The sequence below is a fragment of the Acanthisitta chloris genome, unplaced genomic scaffold (genome assembly GCF_000695815.1).
Source record: "Acanthisitta chloris isolate BGI_N310 unplaced genomic scaffold, ASM69581v1 scaffold9297, whole genome shotgun sequence".
In the NCBI taxonomy this organism is placed as follows: Eukaryota; Metazoa; Chordata; class Aves; order Passeriformes; family Acanthisittidae; genus Acanthisitta; species Acanthisitta chloris.
The window spans coordinates 231112-255733 of record NW_008682198.1 but is presented as its reverse complement, the minus strand read 5'-3'; the positions used below and the strand labels follow the sequence as shown (position 1 = coordinate 255733).

Genomic DNA, 24622 nt, shown 5'->3' with positions numbered 1-24622 from the left:
CACTCACTAAGTCACAGATGTATGTGCTGTAAATATCCAAGCAAATTGCTCCAAATACATTCCCTTTAGTGAAGCCTGGAAAAAATCTGTGCTTCTGCAGCCACAGGTTGTGGGTCCTTTATCTCCTTTATTTCCCATAGCCAAACATCAGGGGAGGCTGTTAACAGCTGGAGCAGTTGTGTTTTTATAGTGTCAATGCATGAGCACTTTAAAGCCATTGAGAGGCTCACAGATAATGACTTGTTGATTTTATTTGCCATCATGGGCTTGTTTATACATCACTGTATTGTAGGCCAGCCAGCCTTGACTCTTCATTAAGAAAAAGCTCTGGACCTAATTGCCAATAATTGGAAAGGGAGCTGATATGTAAAATAGGTCTAACGCCAAACACTTTTCAGGGTGTCCTCATTCTGATGGATGAGGAGATTTGTGCTCAGTCCCATAACATGTGAGGATGGTGTTGTGGCCTTTGGGGTGCTCTCATCCCTCTGTCACACTGTCTCTGTTCTGGATGTGTCCCTGCCAGATTTCTAGCAAGGAACAAAATCCATTAAAAAAACCACTTTGGAAATGTACATTCCCTTCAAAATTTGTTGTGATGAAATGAAGCAAAATAAACCACTGATGCTGTGATAAATGAGTGCTCTGACATTATTTTTATAGGCCTTGTAAAAGTAATTTCCTGATAAAGTCTGTAGATAAAACACAGTAGAGAGGCCAGACTGGTGATGTGTCAGAGAGAAATGAGCTGACAGGAAAGGAAGGCTGCAGCTCTCACACTGCCTCACCTCTGGGTCTGGAAGTCTCTCTGTTTGGGTTTAGAAAGGAGAAATCATAACAGGTGATGTTCTGAATTTTGCTGGACTGCATGGGAATGACCTGCTGGTGTGGCTGTGGGAACAGTGGGGACACTGAGTCTCTGTGCTGGCCTGGGGCAGAGTAGGTCAGGGTTAAGAAGATTATGAAGTGCAGAAGGGCTTGATGCATCTATCACTAGTATCATTATGCTAACACTATTGGAAAGCTATTGCCAAAATCTGGAGAAGATATTGACCTTTGGAGATGTTGCTCCTTGCAACATCTGGAGATCATATAGTGAACAAAAAAGTCTCTACATCTCCTGTACTGTGGAACGACTCCTTCCTTAAAGACTACTGAGGCAGGATGGAGAAAAGAGATGCCTTGACTGACACACAGGTTAGAGCAAAAACAGGAATAAAAACTGAGACTATACAGTGTCATGGACTGAGGGAAATGGCTCATGGTCTGAAATGGAAGTATCTGAGCTAAAGCACAGAGCCCATGGCTGACCTGGAAATCATGGAATCATATAGGTTGGAAAAGCCCTTTAAGATCTTGGAGTCCAGCCATTACCCCAGCACTTCCAAGTCACCACTAAACCATGTCCCTACAGGCACATCTGCCTGTCTTTTAAATACCTCCAGAGGTGGTGACTGCACCACTTCCCTGGGCAGCCTGTTCCAAATGCCCTGTCAATGTCAGATGTCCTGAGATGATGTCCCTGGGGTTGTTGAGCTGCCCATCCCAATACCACAATGCAGGTGGATGCAGAAGCAGAGAGAGAGAAGGGATGGTGCACTTTTAGTTTTACATGCCAGATGCTTCTGACTTTTAATGGAACAGGGATTGGTTGTGCTCAGGGCAACAAGTTACTTAAGTAAATTTAAGCCTGGAATGGATAATCATATCTGCACATCTACTCACAGATTAGCATACTTTATTTTAGAGGCTCAGCCTTTGAAATCTCTGGACCTGGCTCTTCTGTAAACATTAACTCCACAGGGTTGCAGGCATTAAGGTGGAAAAACATCCCTGTTCATCTAAATTGCCTGCCTGCATGGTGCAGAATTTTTACACCAAGTTCCTACCTTGTGGTTAAGTTGTGGCCTATATTTCAGTCAAGGTTGAACAAACCTCTCATTTTGGGTCAAACAGCTCAAGTAGAGCCAACGACAGTGCCTGAAGGTTTTGCAATGACTGTTAAAAACACAAAACAAAGCCTGTTCTTTATTCTGCATTGAATTTGTCTGTTTCCAGGCTGTAATCATGGGGTTGGGTTATTTCTTGTCTTGCTGAGTTGAAGAGTCATCTGGTAGCCACTTTATCACTGGAGTAAATGTTGATTTACATCTTGATATTTAAGCAGGTTGGTTGAGTTTAGAGCAAGGAGTCAGACAGTGCAGCAGTGTGAGTGTTTTAACTGTTTTGACAGCTCAGCATTCCTCTTTGAACTCCCAGACTCTTCACCCTCCACCAGCTCTGTCTCAAAAACCTTCTTCTGATCCACGTGCTCCCTCTCACCTATGTCCTCCTGGTTCCATAGGCAGCAAATAAAACCTGTGTCTTCCCCTTTTAATAATGAGTGATTCCCATTGCACCACATAATTTTCTGGCCCTGAAAACTGGAGACCTGTAGCAATAATTGCAATAAATTAACCCTGCTGTTTTCTTCATAAAACTGTCTGGGGAGGGTTCTTAATTCAGTTTGTCATGAGTCACTTTAATTACATCATGACCACACTGATGAATGTTTGGGCAGGTAAAGGGTCTCGCAGAGTTTGCCTGATAAATGCTTATTGCAAAGAGCTCATTGCTAGACTGTAAATATTTTTGCTCTGGGGATGAAACTGGGTTTGTGAGATTGCTTGGGAACAAAATCAAAACAATCAGATTTGGCTGATTTTCTGTAAGTGAAAGAAGATTTATTTTTAATTATTTCTATGTGTGTTTCCGCGACGGTTTGGGGCCTCAGCTCGGCTCTGCTCACTGAGGTTGTAAAGAAAGGAATACAAGAAAGAGTAGTCATGTCAAGTCCTTCCCTGTGGGAAAGGATTGTAGGGCCAGTGGATGGGGGAGGTGTGATGCAGAGCCCCAAATCTGCAGTGGGGCAAGGACAAACTCAGGGATCAAGAAGGCAGTAGTGGTCTGGTGAGGGGTGCTGGGGAAAAGCAGCTTAGTTTTGGGGGAAGGAGGAGGCATGGGGACCTCCTCTGAGATTTATTGGTGGAGAGATGCTGAGGAAGGAGAGAAGAGGTGGCAGAACTGAGAATGGGACTCCCTAGCCACAGTGGTTGGGATGTTAGTCTACACACTGCTCCACCAACAGAAGAATGTTACCATTAGGGCACTGCTGTAATTAACAGTGCTGGGAGGTGACTTCTGGGGCATGAGTGAGGCTGTTGCACCTTTGTGGTAGTGGCCAGGCAGCCACTCCCTTGCAGCAGGAGAGTCATCAAATAGGAGATAAAAGAGCACAAGTGTTTGTTGCAGTGTAGGATGGGTTTGTTCCCCTACTGCTGTGAAAGCAGAGTCATTTCTGGTCTCAGTGTTGGCTGCTAAAGTCCCAAAGTCTGCTGAAGGCATAGTAAGAGCTGGTCAAAACACAGATCTTTAGAGCAAACTTTCTGTTTTCCCTTCTGTTGATGTTTATACTGGTTGCTATTCTCACCCTGAACTCTTCGACACAACTTTTGCCTTCTTTGGCTCTGTTTTAGGCTTCTTTCATTTTGTAATTTTTTTTTTTCTTATGAACAGATGAGGGCTCCAGCATTGAGGATGCTGACTTCAACTGGGATGAGTTCCTGGAGGAAACAGGAGCCAGTGCTGCTCCCCACACCTCCTTCAAACACGTACGTGCTTCGTCTGAGCCTCGGGGTGTTGCATGTGTTTCCTCCTCTGGTTTTCAGGGTGTCCCTGGAGAACTGAAGTGGGGTCTGATCATTTTGTGGAGAAATCATTCCTCCATGCATGTGACAGCCTGTGTGGAAATAGCCCCCCAGCTGGTGTTAGATGACCCTGGTGTGTTTGCAGTCACAGCTTGGAGCACTGTCTATTCCACTTTGTTATCCTCTGCCTTCAGTTCAGACTGTCCATTTTTTGGGCATATATTCCTCTCCTTTTGCTTACAATGCACTCTTTTTTTTCCCTCTTAATTTATATTCCATTCTTTTTTCATTGTTGTCCATGCCAGCCTGTAGAGATACATCTCACAAGAGTGTCTTATTTCTGTAAAGCTCCTGTTAGTGCATGGTTTACTGACTAGCAGGGTCACTCAGCACCCAAACAAGTTACTTCTTTCAGTGATGGGTCATACCTCGTTTACCAGGGTGCTGGGAGGGTGAATCTGTTGAGGCTTGAGCTGCTGGGGATGGGTTCAGTGGAAACTCTTTCCTTAGTCTGCCTGGAGCAGCATTCAGCCCCTGTTGCTTGTCAGGTCTCAAGAGATGCATCAGTGTTGTTACATGACTTGTTATTGCAGTTCAGCTTAATTCCTAGAGGTGCTTCATACTTGCCTTTCTACCTCACATGTCCTGTGATTTGCCTGACAGAGATGTGCAGTAGGAATGAAACCTCATTTGAGTTATGTCAACTTTCTCCCAGGCATTAGTGAGATTTCTGATGCATAAATGGGTATGAATCCTCTCTTGGTTGTAGTGCACCTCAGTTTGTCACTGCTGGAGTGCCTCTTTGGAGCATGTGGGATCTTGCATGATGGGGTATGTGCCAGTGAAGTAGGAATGGAACTGCCCAAATAGATTGTGAAGGAGGTGGTTGGATTAAGAAGCACAACCAACTCAGGTTCTATGCCAGAGCTGCTCTTTAAGGACAGCAGTAGCAGGAAAGGGGGTGTCTTCCTGCAAAGAAGAAAAGGTAACACCATGTCTTTCTCATTTTGCAAGGTTGAAATAAGCCTTCAAAGCAGTTTCCAACCAGGGATGAAATTAGAAGTGGCCAACAAGAGCAGTCCAGACACATACTGGGTGGCTACAATCATTACAACATGTGGACAGCTCTTACTGCTTCGTTACTGTGGCTATGGAGATGACCGCAGGGCAGACTTCTGGTGTGACGTGATGACAGCAGATCTGCACCCAGTTGGCTGGTGTACACAGAACAACAAGGTCTTGATGCCTCCAGATGGTGAGCTGTGTCTGTTTTGTCAGGGTTGTGCTCTAGTATTGGGCTGGTGGTTAACCTTGACGTCTCTAGTTGGTCTGGAATGGGTACTCCAGTTCCTCAGCTGGTGTTGGGTGATACAGTCAGGGTTATGTCCCCACGGGTCAATGGGTGATTCAGTTTGCCAGTCAGCATCTAGCCAAGGCATTTTTGTCCTAGTTGGTAGCAACAGAAGGCACTTCCATAGGAAGTTGCCTGAACAAGGAAACTGCCTGCTGAGCTGTAAAGCTGTGATTTTCAGTTAGGGGTGAAAACTGTCCTGTTCTTGTAGAAAGGAGGGATGAAATTCAGAGTGAGAACAAACTAAACTCAGCCAGATCAGTTTGGGTGTAATCAAAAATCAGAAGTTGGCTGAGCACTCAAGTGGTTTGCCCTGAAAGTTTAACATCTTTTCATTCTGAGGGTAGATATACCTGATTAAAGACAGCAACATTTGGTCATTATGGGTTGGGGCATGTCCTGATTGTCAGCTCTTCTGTGCACAAAAGCTGAATGCAAGCATTGATACTGATACAGATACTGAGTGGTCCATGTGGAACAGTTTGTTACTAATGCAATTTGATCCCCAGTGTGTAAGAATATATATATTAGATGTATATAGGCTATGTATATCAACAGAGCAGCTCTGTATCCTTACTACTACATAGCTCCAAGCAGAATCAAACTTGTCACTGTTACTCATATGTATTCCTGCCATATATCCCATTTATTATGGATCAAGGGAAGAAGAGATGAATATTTAGCCTCCAGCTTGTGCATACTTATAAGAAAAGTCTCATTTAAGGATTCTGCTGCTGAAGTTATTCTTTTGCTTTCTGTTACATGTGACCAGGGGAAAAAAAAGTCTATGTGCCAGTTGTGTTCCATGTGTGATTTCTCTTGGTGTATGTGTTGCCTGACTTCCCACTGAAGTGAGCTGTAGACATGTTTTTTGACTCAAATGACATTCCTGCCCAACTCTGAGCTCAACATATCTTTTTGTTCTGGTCTGTGTGTTTCGGATAAACACAAGACTGATTGCTTAAAAAAGAAAGAAGTCTTGAAGATAAATATGTCTGAGAAATCTGTTGTAAGCACCAGTAAATCAAGCTGATGTGAGAGGGGTGAGGTATTGTATTTTATTGGGCTCTTGAACTACATTTTATTATGTGGATTATAATCAGTGTTCCTGGAAAGGTGCACAGTGCAACAAACTGAATCTCAAAATGTGAGGGTCAGGGGGCTGAGAGATCTTACCCAATGCCCTAATATAAAGTAACAATTGCCATATAACCAGAGGCAATTCCTTTTCATGGATATGTTGGAATTTGCCCTTTGGGTCATGATTACTTTGTGTGAATTGTCTTGCTTGAATGACTGCAAATATGCAGTGTGTCATACATCCTTTCTCCTCTAGCTGGGTGATGTAACTGTACACCAGGGGCTGAAGTTTGGGCCACTGCCTTGTTGGTTTTTGTTGTTTGATTTGATTCCTCACTCCCATTCTCGGTGAATAAACTTTATTATGTCTTAGTATAATTTTCAGAAAGAATAAATGAAGTGCATAGATTGTTATTCCAACAGAGGTTTAAGTGTTTGATTTGGATTTTTGGAATTAAGCATCTAAAACACCTAAAAGATTTGAGTCTTCAGGACTTGAGGACTTACAGAATCATAGAACATATATATTAGTGAAAGAGAAATTAATGCTCTCTATGAACTCGATGGAGATTTTTTACCTTTATAACCTTTATATCAATGCACATTATTCTGTTATCAAACCTTTGGAAGAAACAAAGCCCAGCTTCAAATTGCATTTCCAGAGGAACTGTTTCTGAACATCTTGATTACCATGAAGATATCTGTTGGCAAGACAATGCAGACAGTATGGCCAGGGCTGGTTATCTGTCATTAGGCTTTGATTTTCATCAGGAGCTGAAGATTTTGGTTAAAAAGCAGATCTGCCAAAAAAGGACTTGTTTAATGGCCAAAATGACAGCACAGGGACAATGCTCTGTTTCTGCTCTTGAATCAGATTGGACTGATCAGTGCTTGTCTTATAAATGTAATGCCAGACAAGAATGGCAGAGTGATGGGACAAAGAATTTTATTAGATGGGAGAGAGATGAGAGAAAACAAGCCAGTTCAGTTTAGCAAATCAATAGAACTTGATTTAATGTCCAGCACACACAGAGCTTTTAAGGGACAACTGCCAAATAAATGTTGTTTATGATGCCAATAGAAGGAAGTTGGTTAATTTACAGACTGATGCCTGATTATTTACTGGGTGACGTTAGTGTTGCATCATGTGGCCTGGGAGTGGAATGTCAAGTCATGTTATGTCCTCCCATGACGTGATGGTGCTGGATGCCCTGGATTGGGACTGCTCAAGCCAAATACTTGAGTTTGCAGTAAAATATCTTGGCTTATGAGAGGACAACGTGAGTGCATGTGTGCCTGTGAGCTTCACCCTCCACCCCCTCCTCCTTCGCAGGAAATCAAAGGAGTAAAATTGTAGTTACTTCAAGCTTTGCCATTAATTATATTTTTCTCATTACAAATCGGTGTGTAATTTGAATTGCAAACTCAACTATCCTGGCAGAATAGATCTGTTTACCATTCAAAGCAAAATGAAAATTATTTAAATTAGTTAATACAGAACTCATTTGAATGAATTGGATGTTTATTCATGAAGTAGCTGAGGCAAGTGTGAAGCTGTCCTTATGGTCTGTAGCTTTGGCACTGATCAGCTCTAATGTCACGTCCTGGGACAGAGATTTCTTTTTTATTGCATATTAACTGTGGTGTAGAGCAGTGGGTAACTACTGCCTGATGTAGCTGAGTGTGAAATTTTCATCCTTTCTGACAAGGCCCTTCAGCAATTGTAATTCATATGAGGAAGGACAACCTGCTTTAAAGTTCACTGGCAGTGGCAAGGCTGTGGTGGTATAGGAGGCTTTGTTTTCTGCACTGCAGGGGTGGGATGTAACATAGATTTTCCATCAGTTAGTTCAAGTTTCCCCATTACATCAGTCTGCATGGAAATAGGGACAGCATTTATCCCCTCCCATGTCTTCCCCAGACGCTGTTCTTCTCCTCAGCACAGAGCTGATGTGGTTGTTTGTCAACATCCTTCATCCCTTGGGATGTTTTACCCAGTGAGCATTAAAAATTTAAACCTAACTAAACTTTCCCTGACTAGCAATTCCTTTAACTGTGAAAGGAAAAGAGGCCTCTTGCCTCTTTTAGCCTGTTCTCTCCATGTGCTGTTTTCCTTTGTTGATGCCAGTTGAGTTCATGAACACATTTACCATCGGGTACAAGAGCAGTGTGGAGAACCTGACAAGAGTAGTAGCTAAATTATGCATCGTGAACCACGCGGAGAGCAGGGACGTCTCTTTGATTGACACTCGGGTGTTTTTGTACAGATTGCAGATTTACAGCTGAGCCAACAGAGCCCAATCTCTCCTGGCACTATCTTAATGCATTCTGGGATGCTCTAAAGACACTGGACGACAAGATTATTGTGTACACTTGTAATTGCCGCGGTGATTCGGCTTTAATGCTGTTGACAGATGGAAATTCAAATGGGGCATTTCGGTGTGCAGATCTGAGTGGTAAGCTGGAGGCTGCTTGTCTTGTAAACCAAGAGGCAGAGGAGACTGGAGATCATAGAATTATATTATAGAATCATAGAATTTTAGGGGTTGGAATGCACCTTACAGATCATCTAGTCCCAACCTCCTGCCATGGGCAGGGACACCTCCTCACTAGACCAGGTTGCTCAAGGCTTTGATCACTGACAGGGTTGGGGATCCACTACCTCCCTGGGCAATCTGTGCCAGTGTCTCACCACCCTCACAGGAAAAGATTTTTCCCTAATATCTAACCTAAATTTTCCCTCCTTCAATTTGTATCCATTACTCTTTGTCCTATCACTGCGGTTTCTAACCAAGAGTCCCTCTCCAGCTTCCCTGTAGCCCCTTCAGATACTGATAGACTGCTATGAGGTCTCTACACAACCTTCTCTTCTCCAGACTGAGCAGCCCCAAATTCCTTGACCTGTCTTCACAGGGCAGATGATCCAGTCTTCTAATCAAGTTTCTTCAATTTGTATCCATTACTCTTTGTCCTATCACTGCGGTTTCTAACCAAGAGTCCCTCTCCAGCTTCCCTGTAGCCCCTTCAGATACTGATAGACTGCTATGAGGTCTCTACACAACCTTCTCTTCTCCAGACTGAGCAGCCCCAAATTCCTTGACCTGTCTTCACAGGGCAGATGATCCAGTCTTCTAATCAAGTTTGTGGCCTCCTCTAGACTTTCTCCAACAGTTCCATGTCCTTCTCTAAGGGCATCAGACCAAGAGTCCCTCTCCAGCTTCCCTGTAGCCCCTTCAGATACTGATAGACTGCTATGAGGTCTCTACACAACCTTCTCTTCTCCAGACTGAGCAGCCCCAAATTCCTTGACCTGTCTTCACAGGGCAGATGATCCAGTCTTCTAATCAAGTTTGTGGCCTCCTCTAGACTTTCTCCAACAGTTCCATGTCCTTCTCTACACTAAGGGCATCAGAACTGCATGGAGTATTCCAGATGGGATCTTGAGAGCAGAGTAGAGGAGGAGAATCACCTCCTGGGACCTTAGATCCACTGCCTCCCTGGGCAACTTGTTCTAGTATCTCACCACCCTCACAGTAAAAATCTTCCTGTTATCTAACCTAAATTTCCCCTCCTTCAATTTGAATCTGTTACCCCTCATCCTATTGCTGCAGTTCCTAACAAAGAGTCCCTCTCTGGCTCCTCTGTAGCCCCTTCAGATACTGCTATGAGGTCTCCATGCAAAGAAACACAGCAGAGAGAGAATCAGGTCTATGTTTTGATTTTACAATCAACTGGGAAAACCTCTGAGCACCAGCTAGACCTGGATTTGGTGATCAAGATAATCAATCATACAGTGATTCTGTGTAGGAAAGCAGCTTTTATTTGTCTGTTACACCAATATAAGGAGGATTTTAACTCAAAAGCCTGATCCTGGGGTGAAATGAGTCCCTCTTGCATGGTGCTGAGCTTAATTAACTTAAATTGCCAAATATGCCATTAAGAGTGGTGGATCTAAAGCATTTTGCCTGCCCGGGCTTTTTCTGAAGGCAAACATCATCATTTGGTCACTCTTTGAAAGAGGTTTTCACATGTCTCTCAGGTCAGATTAACTTCTATCCTGGATTCAGGCCAAAGGAGGGAAATTTCACTGTGATCCCAAGCACTGGGTCAGATGCTGGGCAGAGTATGGTTGAAACAGGAGACAAAACTGTGCCCCAGCAAATTGAGTTGCCTTCAGATGATAACTTGTTGCTTTTTTTTCCATTTGTTCTTATATATTATCAATGTGAATTTGTCACAGAGCAAACTGCTGTTCTCTGAGATCACTGGTGTAAGGGAGGGGAGATGTGGTTCTGGTTGGCCACATCAAAACTTTCAGCACGAGGACTCAACGGATTCTGCGTGGTCAGAAGATGATCTGATGTGTTGCAGGTGCAGATCTGGTGTCATTCAGGACTCCCTAGGTGCACAGAAGTCTTTTCTAAGGGGCACAGCTGGTGGTGGGGGAGATGTGACCCATACACTTGCCTTTCATTATCATTCTTAAGGTCCCTTTTGTGTGCATAGCTTGTCCATGGGTTCTTCAGAGAGTGACACAGATAATATTTCTGACAATAGACAAAGGCTCCAGAGCTTCCCTCTCAGAAAATACCATCGTGGATATTTTTTTTCACTGAAGCTGACTTTCCCCTGGTAATCTCATCCCAGATGAAATAAAATGTTAATTTTATGCCTGCAGGTCCATGATTACAGGACAGGTAGAGGGATCAGATGGGCAGGGTGGACTTCTTTTATCTTTGTCAGGAGTTGGCTTGTCTCCACCAACTTACCTGAGATGAGTTTACTTTTCTGCTGGTGTAATTGAGAGCAGATCTGGCCCTAGTTCAGCTCTTTCACTGAAGGCTCACCTGAAATATTACTTCCTAAGAGCTCGAGGCTGGAGAAAATGAGTAGGTATTCACTGAGCTTATGCTGTTTTACACCAGCTAAGAACTGGGCCCTCGAGCCAAGTGAAATGAAACTCGGAAATCTTCTTTGGCAGGTTGTACTGTCAAAGACTGTGGATGTTTCTAAAGTAGTACATAGGGTTATTTTTAAAAACCTTTTCTGCCCAATCTTTATCCTCTTGTTCTGTCAAAACCAAGTTTAGACTAACCTAATGTAAATAGGTGGCAGGATTTCTTTTCAATGCTGCAAATGACTCCTAGTACAGTGTTTTCTATGTGCTTTTCAAGGCAACTTTAGCAGGCTATTAATTATGCAGGGGTGACGTTAGCATAAATAACTAGTCAGCAAATAAATGTCAATTAAATATTCTATTAGCATAGTAGGCAGCTTTATGCATTGGCATTGAACATTTAGCAGATTATACTTAATGAGCATATAAAAAATAGCTTTTTTTCCCCTCTGCTCTCCTAATGATGGCAGAGGGGAGGAGAGGAGGTAAAATAATGTTGGCATTGGCTGAAGAACCAGGCATTTGGGGGCTGAAATTTGCCCTTGTAGGAGCCACATCAGTTGATTCTGGTGTCTCTCAGGAGTTTACAGCAGCTGGAAATCAGTGGAGCATGTCATGGGTTGGCATTTCCCCCCAGCCCCTTGCAGACTTGCCCCTGAGAAAAATATATATTATAGCACCCACAGTAGTTTTTTTTCTTCCCTCCCTTGCCATGACTCAGGTCCCTCAGTCTGGGATAATGTGAAAATTCCAGAGTTAGCCCATTGCTAAGTGCAACATCAGGTTAATGTTGTCTCGATAAGGAAAATGGTCTTTTCACTATTGTGTGAAACTGCAAATCTTTTGCATGTGCTGCTGGCTTTAGTTACTTTCAAAAGACTTAATATTGCCAAGTGAGGCCCTTCTGAGGTAAACTGAGTGTAACAGGCCCCCACGTGTCTGTTGGGAATGTAATTAATTGTTGAGCTACTGTGTAAATGTGGCACAGCCTGGTCAGTGGGTCAGGCTTTGCAAGAGGTTTGAGTTGGAGACTATATCAAATGCAGAGGGTTTTAATCATCTCCAGGTCTGCTGGGCTTGAGGTCAACCTTTTCTGGTTTGATTTTCCTTTTCATATGATCTTTTTTTGGGTCTAGAGGCCTAGTCGCAGAGAAGCTTGAAGGGATGAGATGGCAGGTTTATAAGGTGGACTTGGGAGTAAATGATTTATCCTGATGGTTCTGTTGTGAAACTCAGACAAAGAAGCACTGCCTGACTGGGAAGTGGGAGGTGTGTGCTGCTCTGGCTTGAGCTGGGACTGCTGTGAGTGATGGACGCAATCGAGGAGAAAAATCAATGTGTGGTTAAACACAGATCCTTTTGTTTAAAGGTTTTTTGGGAGTGCAGTAGAGTTGGTCCTTAGGGAACATACCTACTAGGAGGCTCCCAGCCTTGGCTCTGCAGTGACCTGTGCTTTAGGTGCATGACCATGGGGCTCTCCACGAAGGGGAAAGTTTTCCCTGGGGTGAAGCCTCATCAGCTGTGGTCACACTTTTTGCTTCCCTGTTGAGTTCTTGGTGGAACTGGTGTAGAAAAGATGTTTTAACCTTTCACAAAACCATAAATGCAAAGCCTCTGCTTTGTTCTCATTAATATTTTCCTTTGGAAAAAAAGTCATCATTTTTTCCCTCAAAAATGTCAGGGTGGTCATCTTTGAGATTAAACACCCAAAATGTTGTCTTGAGTTGCAGCAGCAGACTCAGCACCACAGACATGGGTGCTGGTCCCTCCTTGCCCTTTTGCATGGGTTAGACTTTCTTTTCCAAGGGTCTGGTCTCTCCTTGTGGAGTCATCCTGAGATGTCTTCTCCTCAGTGCCCACAAGATGCTCCTGTGTCTGGAGAACTCAGCCCTTGCTGAGGATCAGGCATGTGAAAAACGAATCCATGCAAGATGGTTTAGGTTTCCAGCAGAAAAACACAGCCCCGAAGCTTGCACATGAAATAGGCTCTGTTTATTAAAAGCAAGAAAAGAACACATTTTAATCAAAACCTAATTTTCCAGTAAGAAGCCATTTCAGCAGAAACATGCCCAGCAAGCCTAGTTTCCAGGGACAACGACATCTGCTTATGCTGTATTTGTATTTATTTATTCTCACAAACAAATGGAGGAAGGGAAACAGGACCAGACCTCACCAGACAGCTCATGCTTCAATGAGGCAGTGACTGTGGGCCCCAAAACTCTATGGAACTCTGCAGTGCACCTAAAGTGCCTGCTCAGCATCTGTTCTGGGGTGCTTTCTTATCATAGAATCACAGAATGGCCTGGCTTGGAAGGGACCTTAAAGATCATCTAGTTGCACCCCCTGCCATGGCCAGGGACACCTTCCACTAGACCAGGTTGCTCCAAGTCCCATCCAATATGACTTAAAACGTTTCCGGGGGTGGGACAGCCACAACTTCTCTGGGCAACCTGTGCCAGTGCTTCAGCACCCTCACAGTAAAGAATTTTTTCCTGATATCTAATCCAAACTTGCCCTCTGTCAGTTTAAAGCCATTCCCCTTGTCCTACTATCATTACATGCTCTTACAAAAAGTCTCTTCCCATCCTTCTTGTAGGCTCAATTAGGCAGCAGTTAGGTCACTCCTAAGATGTCTCTTCTCCTTGCTGAACAATCTAAATTCTCTCAGCCTTTCCTCATGGGAGAGGTGGTCCAGCCTCATCTTGGTGGCCTCCTCTGGACTTGTTCTAACAGGTTCATGTCCTTCCTGCGCTGAGGACCCCAGGGATGGACACAGCACTCCAAGTGGGATCAGAGCAGAGTATTGCTAAGGATAATGTGGGAATATTCCATTTGGCCTGCACCCATATTAGGTATCAGTGCAGCTCCTTAGAGAGGTGACAGTTTAAAGGTTGTCCCCTGGATTTTTGCACACTTGTGGGTGGAAAGTTACATCTGTAACTATAGCCTGTCCTCATTCCTATACTAGACTGAGCTATGTAGTCAGCAAACTTAGGAAAACAATATTACATAGTTTCCCAGCTAAGCCTGAGGATAATACAGCACTGTTTACACTAGTGTGTTATTAACCCACCTTGGAGCATGGATTTAATCTGGAGGTTGGCTGACAGCCAAGGAAGGGTTCAAAAAATGGTTCACCAATGGAGAGAGGTTTGATGGCCAGTGACTCAGACATGGCCATAGTGAAATGAATGTAATTTTTGCCTGTTTTTCCCTTGCTTGGGTGCACTGCCTGTCCTGACTTTGATTACTTTCCTCCATAACTGAATGATGTTACCATTCCCAGTGCAGGAATGGTGGGAAGCAGCAGCATGTGCCCCTTTTGGGTGGTACAGGGAAGGCTGAACAATGAATCCTGTTATGATTAAGGAAGCAGCACTTTGTGTACAAGCAACAGCAGAGCTGAGGATCAGAGTTATTGCAATGGAAACTGAAAGCCTAATCCTTTTATAAACAGTCTGGAGGGGGATGGAGGTGGGGGAAAGAAAAGCAGTGATTTTGGGGGACTTTGACAAGTTATAAATATATCCTGAGTGAAACCAATAGTGTGGAGCTTTATGAAAGATTTAATGAATAAATATTTCATGCCCACATGGTGCTTCCTCTGTAACGTGTGCTGTTGGTAAAAAGCAATAAACAAAGAACCTCCTTCAGGGTTTGTTTGGGCTTTTAAATTAAACTAATTTAATCAACTTTTTCAGTCAAGCTTGATATTAGTTCATTTCTGTACACAGCGCTGTACTCAGTTCTGTTTGTTTTCTCCTGATACCTGTTCTGCTGTTTGGAAGATGCTTGAATATCAGAGAGTGATTCATTTCATCCTGCCCTTATGGTGTGCATCTGGGTTTTCAAGGCAGACAGCACAGCCTGACTTTTTCCTTTCCCTGCAGTGTGAGGAGTCAGCCATCCTCTACCATCACAGCTGTAGGTGCTATGGGACCCCAGCTGAGGTCATTGCCATCCTCTACCATCACAGCTGTAGGTATTATGGGACCCCAGCTGAGGTCATCCTCCAGCTTGGTGGTCACTTGAGCATGTTGGTCATGTAAGCAAGGAGGAATCTTTTGGGTTTTGGAAGCCTCCAACACCCAGTTTGCTGCTGCTTGAAGGGCTAGAACTAGCCCAAAGTGCTCTGGAGTATGGCTGTATGTGGGTAGAAAGGCTTGAAGACTTCTGCACTGAATTTGAGAGATTTATGCAGCGAGATTGAAATTCTCCTTAAGCTCAGGCTGTTGGCAAAGCTGTGGCTAGGGTGTGCTGGTGATGTTTCTTTATGGTTGACTGTCATGACAAATGGCCTGGAGGAGATCAGGCTACTTATGTGCTGTGTGCTCCATGTCTTTGCTGTTTTTCAAAAAATAAAAATCCTCAGAGACCTGATTTTTCCTTGGGAACAGCAGGACTGAAGCCAGTTGATGCTTTCACAGCTGGACCATGCAAGTGAAGAGCAAATAAGACACAGTAGGGAGATAAAATTAGGGATCATCAGAAGGGTAGATGCCTTAGGGAAGGCATTCACATGAGCTGAAGATCTGCTCAAACTTGGACTCTGAGGCACTTTGCGTGGAGTGGTGGGATTTGTCACAGATGCATAGAACTGGGCATTTCTCAGCTTCTTTTGGCATGTAAAGGAGTAAAAATGCTTTTTCCTCATCCCCCTCATTTTTTTTCCCCATGGAACCAGTTGTTCTTGTAGTGGGCAGCTTTGGGAAGTGAAATTTATCCCTCTTCCCTGGATAGAGTACAGCCCCATGAGGTTTGTGCCACATTATGAGCAGAGCTTTTTCTTAGAAGTGAGTTTGTGTTAGAAACTGAGGAGGTTTTGCTTGTCCAAACCCATATACAGCTCCACTTCATTAATTTCTTTAGTGCTCTTAGGCAATGTGTGTGATTGTGTCTGTATAGATCAAACTCAAGCCCTTTGCACAGCAAAAGAATTCAACTGTGGCAAAGATTAAAGGAGCAAATTCCTTGCAGTGGTGCTGAGCTACAATAGTTAACTTCTCCAGCCCCAAGAGTTGACAGAACCAATTTCTGCTGCAGCTCCTGACCTCCTGCAAGGAAAGCACGTTTCAGTGCAACTCTAGCTCTGTTCAGGCTGCTTGGAGCACTTAAGATGAGCAGTTGAGACCCCATGGCTTTGCCTTCTGCTGCTCACAATTCTAGTCACAATCTGCAGGATAACACTGCAGCCTCCACTGTGACTAAACCATTGGTTTTGGACCTGATATTTAGTACAAGTTGTGCTGGAGGAACAAAGATACAGGAGGAAAAGAGTAATTGCAGCGTGAGGCAGAGACTGTGAATGAGAAGCTTTATTTCCAAGGAAATACTGCAGGAAAAGGATGTGAGCAGACTTCAGGCTTTCTAGGAATTTCCAGAGATTCCTTGTTCTTTAGCAGCATGTGGGACAGAGTAGATCTTAGGACAGTACCTTTGAGACCATTTCAAGTAAAATCTCCTTTTGATGATGCAAAAAGCCCTTTCCATCCTTTGCATGAAACAGCAAAATCCTCCTCCCAAGATGTTCAAGTGTCGAGATGTAAATTAATTTGCAACTAAAGTCTCAACAAGGGTCCTAAAAAAATGTGGTCTAGCTGAAAAATGTTATTTAAAAACTATTACTTTGGGAGATTTTCAGTAGCCATTCTTGGTAATGACATCATTTCCCTTCCCCAGTCTCCTATAATTTTCCCTAGAGAAGTTTTGGAATGGAAATGCCACCTCAACTGTAAGATTAGGTCTAGGTAGTTAATGATATAGGTAAAACATCAAGAGGCTTAATTAATCACCATTGGCGACATCTGTGGAGACTTAAAAAAACAACCCTACCCTTCATGTTCTGAGTTAGGCACAGTTTTGGGTCTTTATATCAGAGAAAGAAGTGATTTTTGGTGCCTTGGGCAGGAACTGGGAAGGGTGAATAACACAAGAGACTTGATCCAGTGTGTGCCAAAGCTGATGTACATGTTTCTACAATGGGCCTATTTTAATCAGGTTGAAAATTAAATTATGTCCAGTAGACCTGAGCTGACAAAGGATTTTCTGAGCTCTTTTAGGCCAAGGACAAACCAAAGGTGTCCAGTGTCATGTCTTCAGCAGAGCATTCCTTCAGCTGCACAGGGGATGCCTCAGATTTTGCTCGTGAGGAGCATGCAGAAAGTGGATTTGGGAAGCTGCTAGTGGCAGATGCAAGTGCCAGCATGATCCTGAGCCAGCTGTGACTTTCACTTGATTTTTCCTTCATTCCACATGATAATGTGGGCTCCCAGTCACCATGGAAGGGGTTTGCTTCCTGAAGCACACCATATGCTCCTGGAGTCCATTGAGGTAGCTGTTACGCAGTGCAGGGATTTAAGTGATGCTCCTATATAGCATTTTCCTGATGGCAATTAAAAATCAGTTCTTCTAACCCAGATTCCAGGTTTTGGGTAATTTCTGTCCCTTTTGTATGACATTGGAAAGCTTATGCTCTGAATTCCCAAGTATGTTTCTATGTCTATGTGTGATCTCATTTCCATCTGATGTTGGTCACACATGAGGCAAAAACCAACAAGCAAATAAGTTCAAGTTGAAGCCCATCCTGATTGATGATTTATTTTGTGTTGTGAGGCAGAGCATCTACCTCTACCTGTGTTTTCAGCCAAAGAAAGCTTTCTCCCACACTGCCACTTGGGAATGGATGAAGAAATGAGGAAAAAGTCAGCATTTTCAGTCCATGGTGTATAAATGTAGCTACTTCCTAAGGTGCTGGAGTTGATCTAGAAGGGAAAACTTTGCCAAATATGTATTGTACTAGTTTGACTGAAAAGGCTCTGCCATGATGAGTATAGAGGCTAAAGAGAGGGAAATTCTGCAATTCTTCCATGCCAAGCAACCCTGGGAAGGTCACTGAGGAGTGTCTGGCCATGTGAGGTATCTACACCTGACTACTGAAACTAACTCTTCCTTTGAGTCATGCTTTGCTTTAAGCCATTCTGCTGTTGTCCTTGAACTTGTCAACCTGGACATCAGTAGGTGGATTTATTTGGAAGGTCTCTTCCTGTATAAAGTCCACAAAATTTATTTAGAAAGAAAGAAACCAGAAAAACTTGAAGGAAACAATGTGTGATGAAGATGAGATGAAGGGCTCACAGGCAGCTGAATGAAGCATGGCCCTGCACTCAGACCTGGGAGCCTTTGATTTAGCAGTGAAGGCATTTGGGTTCAGCCAGAGCATCATCATCTCCAGTCAAAATATCCCTGATTGATGGAGAAGCTGAAGTTATAGAATTCAAAGGAAATTTGGAGCACTGTGGAAAAGCTGCTCCTGTTCCAGATCCTGGAACACATTGTTATTCTCATTTCAGCTGATGCCTTGCATAATGTTCCACCTTGATCACCCATTCAGATTTAAACTCTTCAAAGTTTTGGGGGATGGTTTTGATCCTGGGATTTATAGTTCAAGCCCTTTTTCTAGTTTCAAGTGAAGGAAACACATGTTTAGCGAGCACAAAATGAGCCTTGATGGAGTATTTCTTTGATGGTGTTGTGATGATGATTATGAATTTACATCTTGTGCATAGGATGTTAAGCACCTCATGGGGCCTGGCTGTGCTCAGACTGTACCATTAATTTCAGGAAGGATGCATGATGAATGTTCATAAGGCCCTGTAGGTTCTGATTTGTGGTGCTTCCATCACCCAGACAAGAGGCTCCGGAGTGATCAACAGGATTCGATCATTAGGAGCTGGCAATACAGATGTGATTAATTACAGAACACACTGGAAAGTGTAAAGTGAGTTTGGTGATTTTTTGGATGAACATCTGTTTCTGCTTCGTGGGGTGTCAGAAGGTGAAGTCACAGTGACTATTGCCACGATAATCTGGGAATGTGCTGGATCACTATTGCATCCCAGGGATGGTTAGATTTCCACTATTGCCTCAAGCTCATGGTGTGAGCAGTGAGATTTGTGGAGAAGCATGGGCAAATCCTTAAATTAGACCTAGCAAGTCCTGCTTTGCTTTTTTGTACTTCACCTCACTGTTCCTTGAGCACTGTGGCACCAGCCTCCCCCCGAGTCCTGCCAGGGTTTTCCCACAAGGTATCCCTCTGCCTCTTGCCTCTGAGATGCATCTTTGTGTTGGGGGTCCAGGCTGAAACTTGTAATGGATTGATTTTTTTTTCCCTCCAAATCACTGCTTGTGAAAAAAAAAAAAAAAAGGAAAAAAGTTTGGAACTGTTTGCCCAGAGATGCTATGGGTGGGTGACCCATTCCTCAAAGTGTTCAAGTTCAGGTTGGACAGGGTTTGGAGCAACTTAGGCAAGTGGAAGATATCACTACCCATGGCAGGGAGGCTGGAACTAGATGATCTTTAAGGTCTTTTCCAACCCAAACTATTCTATGATTCTAAAGAAAAACACCTTTAAGCATTTGCCAAAACTTCTTTTTTTTTTAATTGATTTTGGTGTTTCTTCCATAGTGTGTTAAGCAATATAATAATAGAATCATAGAATCATAGAATTTTAGGGGTTGGAATGGACCTTATAGATCATCTAGTCCCAACCCTCTGCCCTGGGCAGGGACACCTCCCACCAGAGCAGGTTGCTAGTTGCTATATAATAAACTGCAGACATCACCCCCCATTCATTGTCATCTTTCTGTAGAATACAGAAAATGAAAAAAAACCCCACCAAAACACCCAAACACAGAATGGATTTCTTGGCCATCACATCCCTTTGTTTGCCTGCTGTGTTTTGATGCTTTTATTCGTAGTGGATATTTGCTGTAGACTGTTGGCATTGCCAGGAAAAAAAAAAAAGGTAATTGTGCAGTGAACTGGTCTGTACTTTATGTAAGAACATTGTGCTGCTGTAAATTTGTTGCATTTTACAGAGCTGTCTCCAAAGAATATCCTTCAGAAAGCGACCGCAGGGTTTGGAAGTGAGAACAGGCACTTAGGATGTGAGATAATTGCATAGAGTTTGGAGGTGTGAGGTCAGAGCTTTGGGCACAATATTTATACTGCAATGACATCCCTGTGCAGAATAGCCCATAACTTCTACGTGTTGTGTCACAGAATCTGTTTGGGGTTGGTCTGTGAGACCCTGAAGAGACAAGGCATAGAGGTGCCCCTTGTGTCCACTGCCAAAGGTGAGCCAAGGGGAGATTGTTTGGCATTTGGGTTAGAGTTAGCTAACCTCCAGATCTCCTTTCTTCCACTAGCTCCACTTTCTGGCATCAGGGACAACTGGTGCTGTGAAATTTTATGTGAAGGATTCCCACACTAATTCATAGCAACTATTGGCATGGACCAGTGTGTGCCCAGTGGTGGGCAGAGATACTGGTTGAGGGTCTGAACCAAGCTGGTGGCTGGACTGAAGTGATTCTGGGTATGGTTATGAGTTCTTATCCAGGAATTTTTGCATTTTGCTTTGTAGGCACATTTTTTTTCCTCTTTCTGCACTTTTCTTCTGGAACTAGGACACAGGGAGCTCTGAAGTGCTGCATGTAGGCTCTACCAGGGCTGTGCTGAGCAAGCAGCACACACACATCCTCCCTGATGGCTTTCAAACTTGAAAATCAGGATTGTACAATTTCTTGTTTACATTATTACAGGATGTCTGTGCATTTCTGTCTACATGCAACAGCACATGTCAGTGCCAGCAAAGATGGCTAAATACTTTCTTGGTTTTCACCCAGAGGGGCTACAATTTGGAAGCAAATAACAGTTTTGTGCAGGGAATCTGGTGTAGGTACCTGTGTCTCATATAGGTGCACTCATAACCTCTCTCCTGCAGTCACAACACAGAGGTCTGTGATCTGGTTTGTTTCTGAGAACTTTGGTTAAGGTGCTGATTTTACCTGGATAATAGAAGTCTTACAATTTTCTTACTATTACTTTTTACCTCTATGGGCTAAAAAATGGATTTAGAAATCACAATACCAGGTTCCTCCATTCCTGAATGCTCCCAAACTGCTGATTTGACAAGGCATTCATTAAGACTCCTGGGTCTGCAGATTGGGAGTTGGAGCTCTCATTGCACATGATCCACCTTTTTCTGCACACTGAGCACGGTGCTTAATGCAAGTGGAGTTCAAAATAATCAAGGAATGCACGTGGAGGCTTGGGGTGAAGTAGCAAGAGCTGTGGAGTTTGGCTGCTCATTTGCACAGTGAGGCCTCACCCTAATGGACATTGATGCTAATGATGGAAGAACCCCTATGGTTATGTGGTTTGTGCAGAGCTTTCAGAACCTAAGCATTGCCTGGCTCTCAGGAATACCTTCCAGGAGCTCTGTCTGTGTGTGTACACATCCAAGACCATTTAGGTTAGCCTTAATTTCAAAGACTGTTGTTGATAACAATGAAATGGAATTACCTTATGCCTCAAATTGAATTGGGCAGAGAGAAAAGTTCTTGCTATGTATAATCACAGAACTACAGAATCACAGAATAATCAAAGCTGGAAAGGATCCATGAGGATCATCAAGTCCAACTCTTGGCCCTGCACAGGACATCCCCAAGAATCATACCCTGTGCCTGAGAGCATTGGCCAAATGCTCCTTGAGCTCTGTCAGGCTTGGGGCTGTGCCCACTGCCCTGGGGAGCTGTTCAGTGCCCAAACACCTACAGCAGTGGCTCTCAGGGTGGGTCTGTTTCCATACTGTTATATTTGGGGTGAAGACAGCTGAACCTCCTGTATGGAAGTGCCTCAGCAGTTGGTGGTGACCCTCCTGCCAGTTATTTCGTGCTAGGAAAAGTGTCTTGCTCAGCTTCCTGAGCTGCAGTGGGTTAAGGGAGAGGATTTCTGCAAGATCTTGTGTTGTTCAAACAAATAACTTCAGGGTAATAGCAGCCACTCACTGTCTGTACACACTGATGGGTTTGTCCCACAGCAGCCCACGTCCACATCCTCTCCTTCTTCCACTCACAGTTCCCACAGTTGGATTGGAGTCACAGCACAAACCAGTGCAAGCTTCAAGAAATGAAAACCAACTCCCAAACCACCTGCTGCTTTTTCAGTTGTAAAAAAAGATAACATTAATTAAGGACTAGAGAAACCCAAGGAGAATAATGTGCATGTCTGTGAAGGACTCGTAGGATGTTGGGAAGCAAAGTCTCCTGTGGACAGTGAGAGAGTTTTTTATGCATGAACTTGCTTGTTTTGACTGAGAGAATGTAAGTAGATCATTCCTGGAAGGATAACAGTTGTGTTATACTGAGATTGAGTTTAATTGCTTACAAAAATCAGCTGTAAGGGAATCCTTCAGGTGAGAACCTAAAGCTTGTGTTGATGCCTCTCTTCATTTTTATTTCCCTTTACTTTTTCTAATCAAGGAATATCTTGCATGCAGAATTGGGGATGTAAGGATTATTCTCTGTGCTTTTTATTTGGGTTGGCCCCTCCTTGGGTCAAGACCAAGACCCAAAATGTGCAGCATGGCTAATCTTCTCTTAGAAATGGGATCAGGATGGTTTGGGTAACCCAAAACACACCAAGTATTTTGAAGACAATTATAAAATCATGCAGAATATTATGCTATTAAGTGGCTCATGTGGGCTAAACATGAAGTTTGCACATGTTGAGTTTTATTTAAAGAATAATTAGTTAATTAAGAGCTGGTAAGTGAATCAATAGCTTGAAGGAGCATCTTCTAACAGTATACAAGAGCTGTGTATTTTCCTACAGATACCACACTTCCTTCTAGCATCTGTTGTAAATTCACATGGATGGGACCACAGAGTATTGCTGACTCCAGGAATGTCTTTTGAGCACATCATAGAATCATAGAATTTAGGAGTTGGAATGGACCTTACAGATCATCTAGTCCCAACCCCTGCCCTGGGCAGGGACACCTCCCACCAGAGCAGGTTGCTCAAGGCTCATCCAACCTGGAATGAAACACTGCCAGGGTTGGGGCAGCCACAGCCTCCCTGGGCAACCTGGGACAGTGTCTCACCACCCTTAGAGTAAAAAACAGTTTTCCAATATCTAACCTAAACTTTCCCTCCTGCAGTCTGAACCCATTGCCCCTGGTCCTGTCTCTGCAGTTCCTAACACAGAGACTCTCTCCAGCTCCCTGTAGGCCCTTCAGATATTGAAAAGTTGCTCTGAGGTCTCCACACAACCTTCTCTTCTCCAGGCTGAACAGCCCCAACTCTCTCAGCCTGTCGAGCACATGTATCCTTTGATGGACAGTTGCTTAAAACTTCTGGTTTTCCTGAAAATCCTCTCTGTATAATATATCCCTTGAACACTTCCCACATTTAGGACAGGTGTATAGAAGGTGATGCCTGAGCTCTGAAGTTGATATCTCTGATATTGATGGCTGCATAGTTAGGAAATCAGATCAACAGCTTCTGATGCACTGTCATTTTTTTTATTCCATTTGCATTATTTTGTGATCTCATTCAAACTGCAGAACTGAGCTGGGCTAAGAACAGAAGATTGTTTGAAGTTTTAGGTAAGAAATTTGTTTGAAGTTGTCTCCAGACCCATTTGGCTGGTTTTTGGTTGGTTTTGGTTTTTTTTTTTTCAGAGTGTCCACAAAAGAATTCAAAGCAAACAGTCATTTTTATAGAAAATGCCATTAAATCACTAAGTAGATTTTTTAAAATGTATTTTAATCTATTTTCTATTTGATTTTGGAAATGCCTAATGGGAGATTTGTAGTGTATGCTGCAGTGGATGTTCCCTGCCCTGAAGTTCTTGGGGAGGGTTCAGAAACTGCCTGAGCCCTTTGCTTAGGGGCACAGGAGCAGGGACAACATTCATCCCCATCCTGTTTTCACATCCACTCTGGTTCCCAAGGATGTATACAGTTCAGCAAGCTGAATGAAAATGTTGAGATTCGACTGTTTCCTGTCAAAAATGGTGTTTTATCAAAATGGAAATATTTTGTGAGAACATGTCAGTTTTGACAAATTGTTTTGATGGGTGAAGTCTAAACAAATTGTTTTAGCATTCTATGTTATTTTGATATAAAGACATCTCATTTCCACTGTATCATTTAGACCTTTATAACATAGTTCTAACATTTGTATGTGAAGATTTTTATGATGTATAAATATTGCAGCAAATATGTGACAATGTTAAAATGGAAAGGAAATATCATATTGTAGGATTTCTATATTTTTGCAGTATTCTTTTTACCTTTGAAAAAGCTGCATGTCTCATCAGAGAGTCACAGAATGGTTTGAGTTGGAAGGGAACTTAATGATCATCTTGTTCCACCCTCTGCCCTGGGCAGGGAAACCTTCCACTAGACCAGGATGCTCAAGGATTTATCCACCCTGACTTTGAATAGTGCCAGGGTTGGGGCAGCCACAGCCTCCCTGGGCAACCTGGGACAGTGTCTCACCACCCTCACAGGGAAAACTTTTTCATAATATCTAACCTAAATTTCCCATCCTTTAATTTAAATCCATTATCCCTTGTCCTGTCTCTGCAGCTCCTAACAAAGATTCCCTCTCCAGCTTCCCTGGAGCCCCTTCAGATACTGAAAGGCTCCTATGAGAATCTCCTGAAATACTTGTTTAGAAAATTTATTTTTTATGAGATCCTGATATTTTACTTTACTTCATAAAGGAGTGAGCAGAATTGCCCAGGTCCTGCCCAGCTATA

General features: G+C 43.3%; 1 protein-coding gene across 1 annotated transcript in view; it reads left to right on the top strand.

Moving 5' to 3' along the window:
• SFMBT2 (Scm-like with four mbt domains 2) overlaps positions 1-24622 on the top strand; it is an 85893-nt gene that overhangs the window by 955 nt on the left and 60316 nt on the right. The window contains exons 2-3 of the mRNA XM_009078434.1: positions 3556-3650; positions 4701-4941. Coding sequence (XP_009076682.1) covers positions 3556-3650; positions 4701-4941 — 336 coding nt within the window. The remainder of the gene's footprint in view (positions 1-3555; positions 3651-4700; positions 4942-24622) is intronic.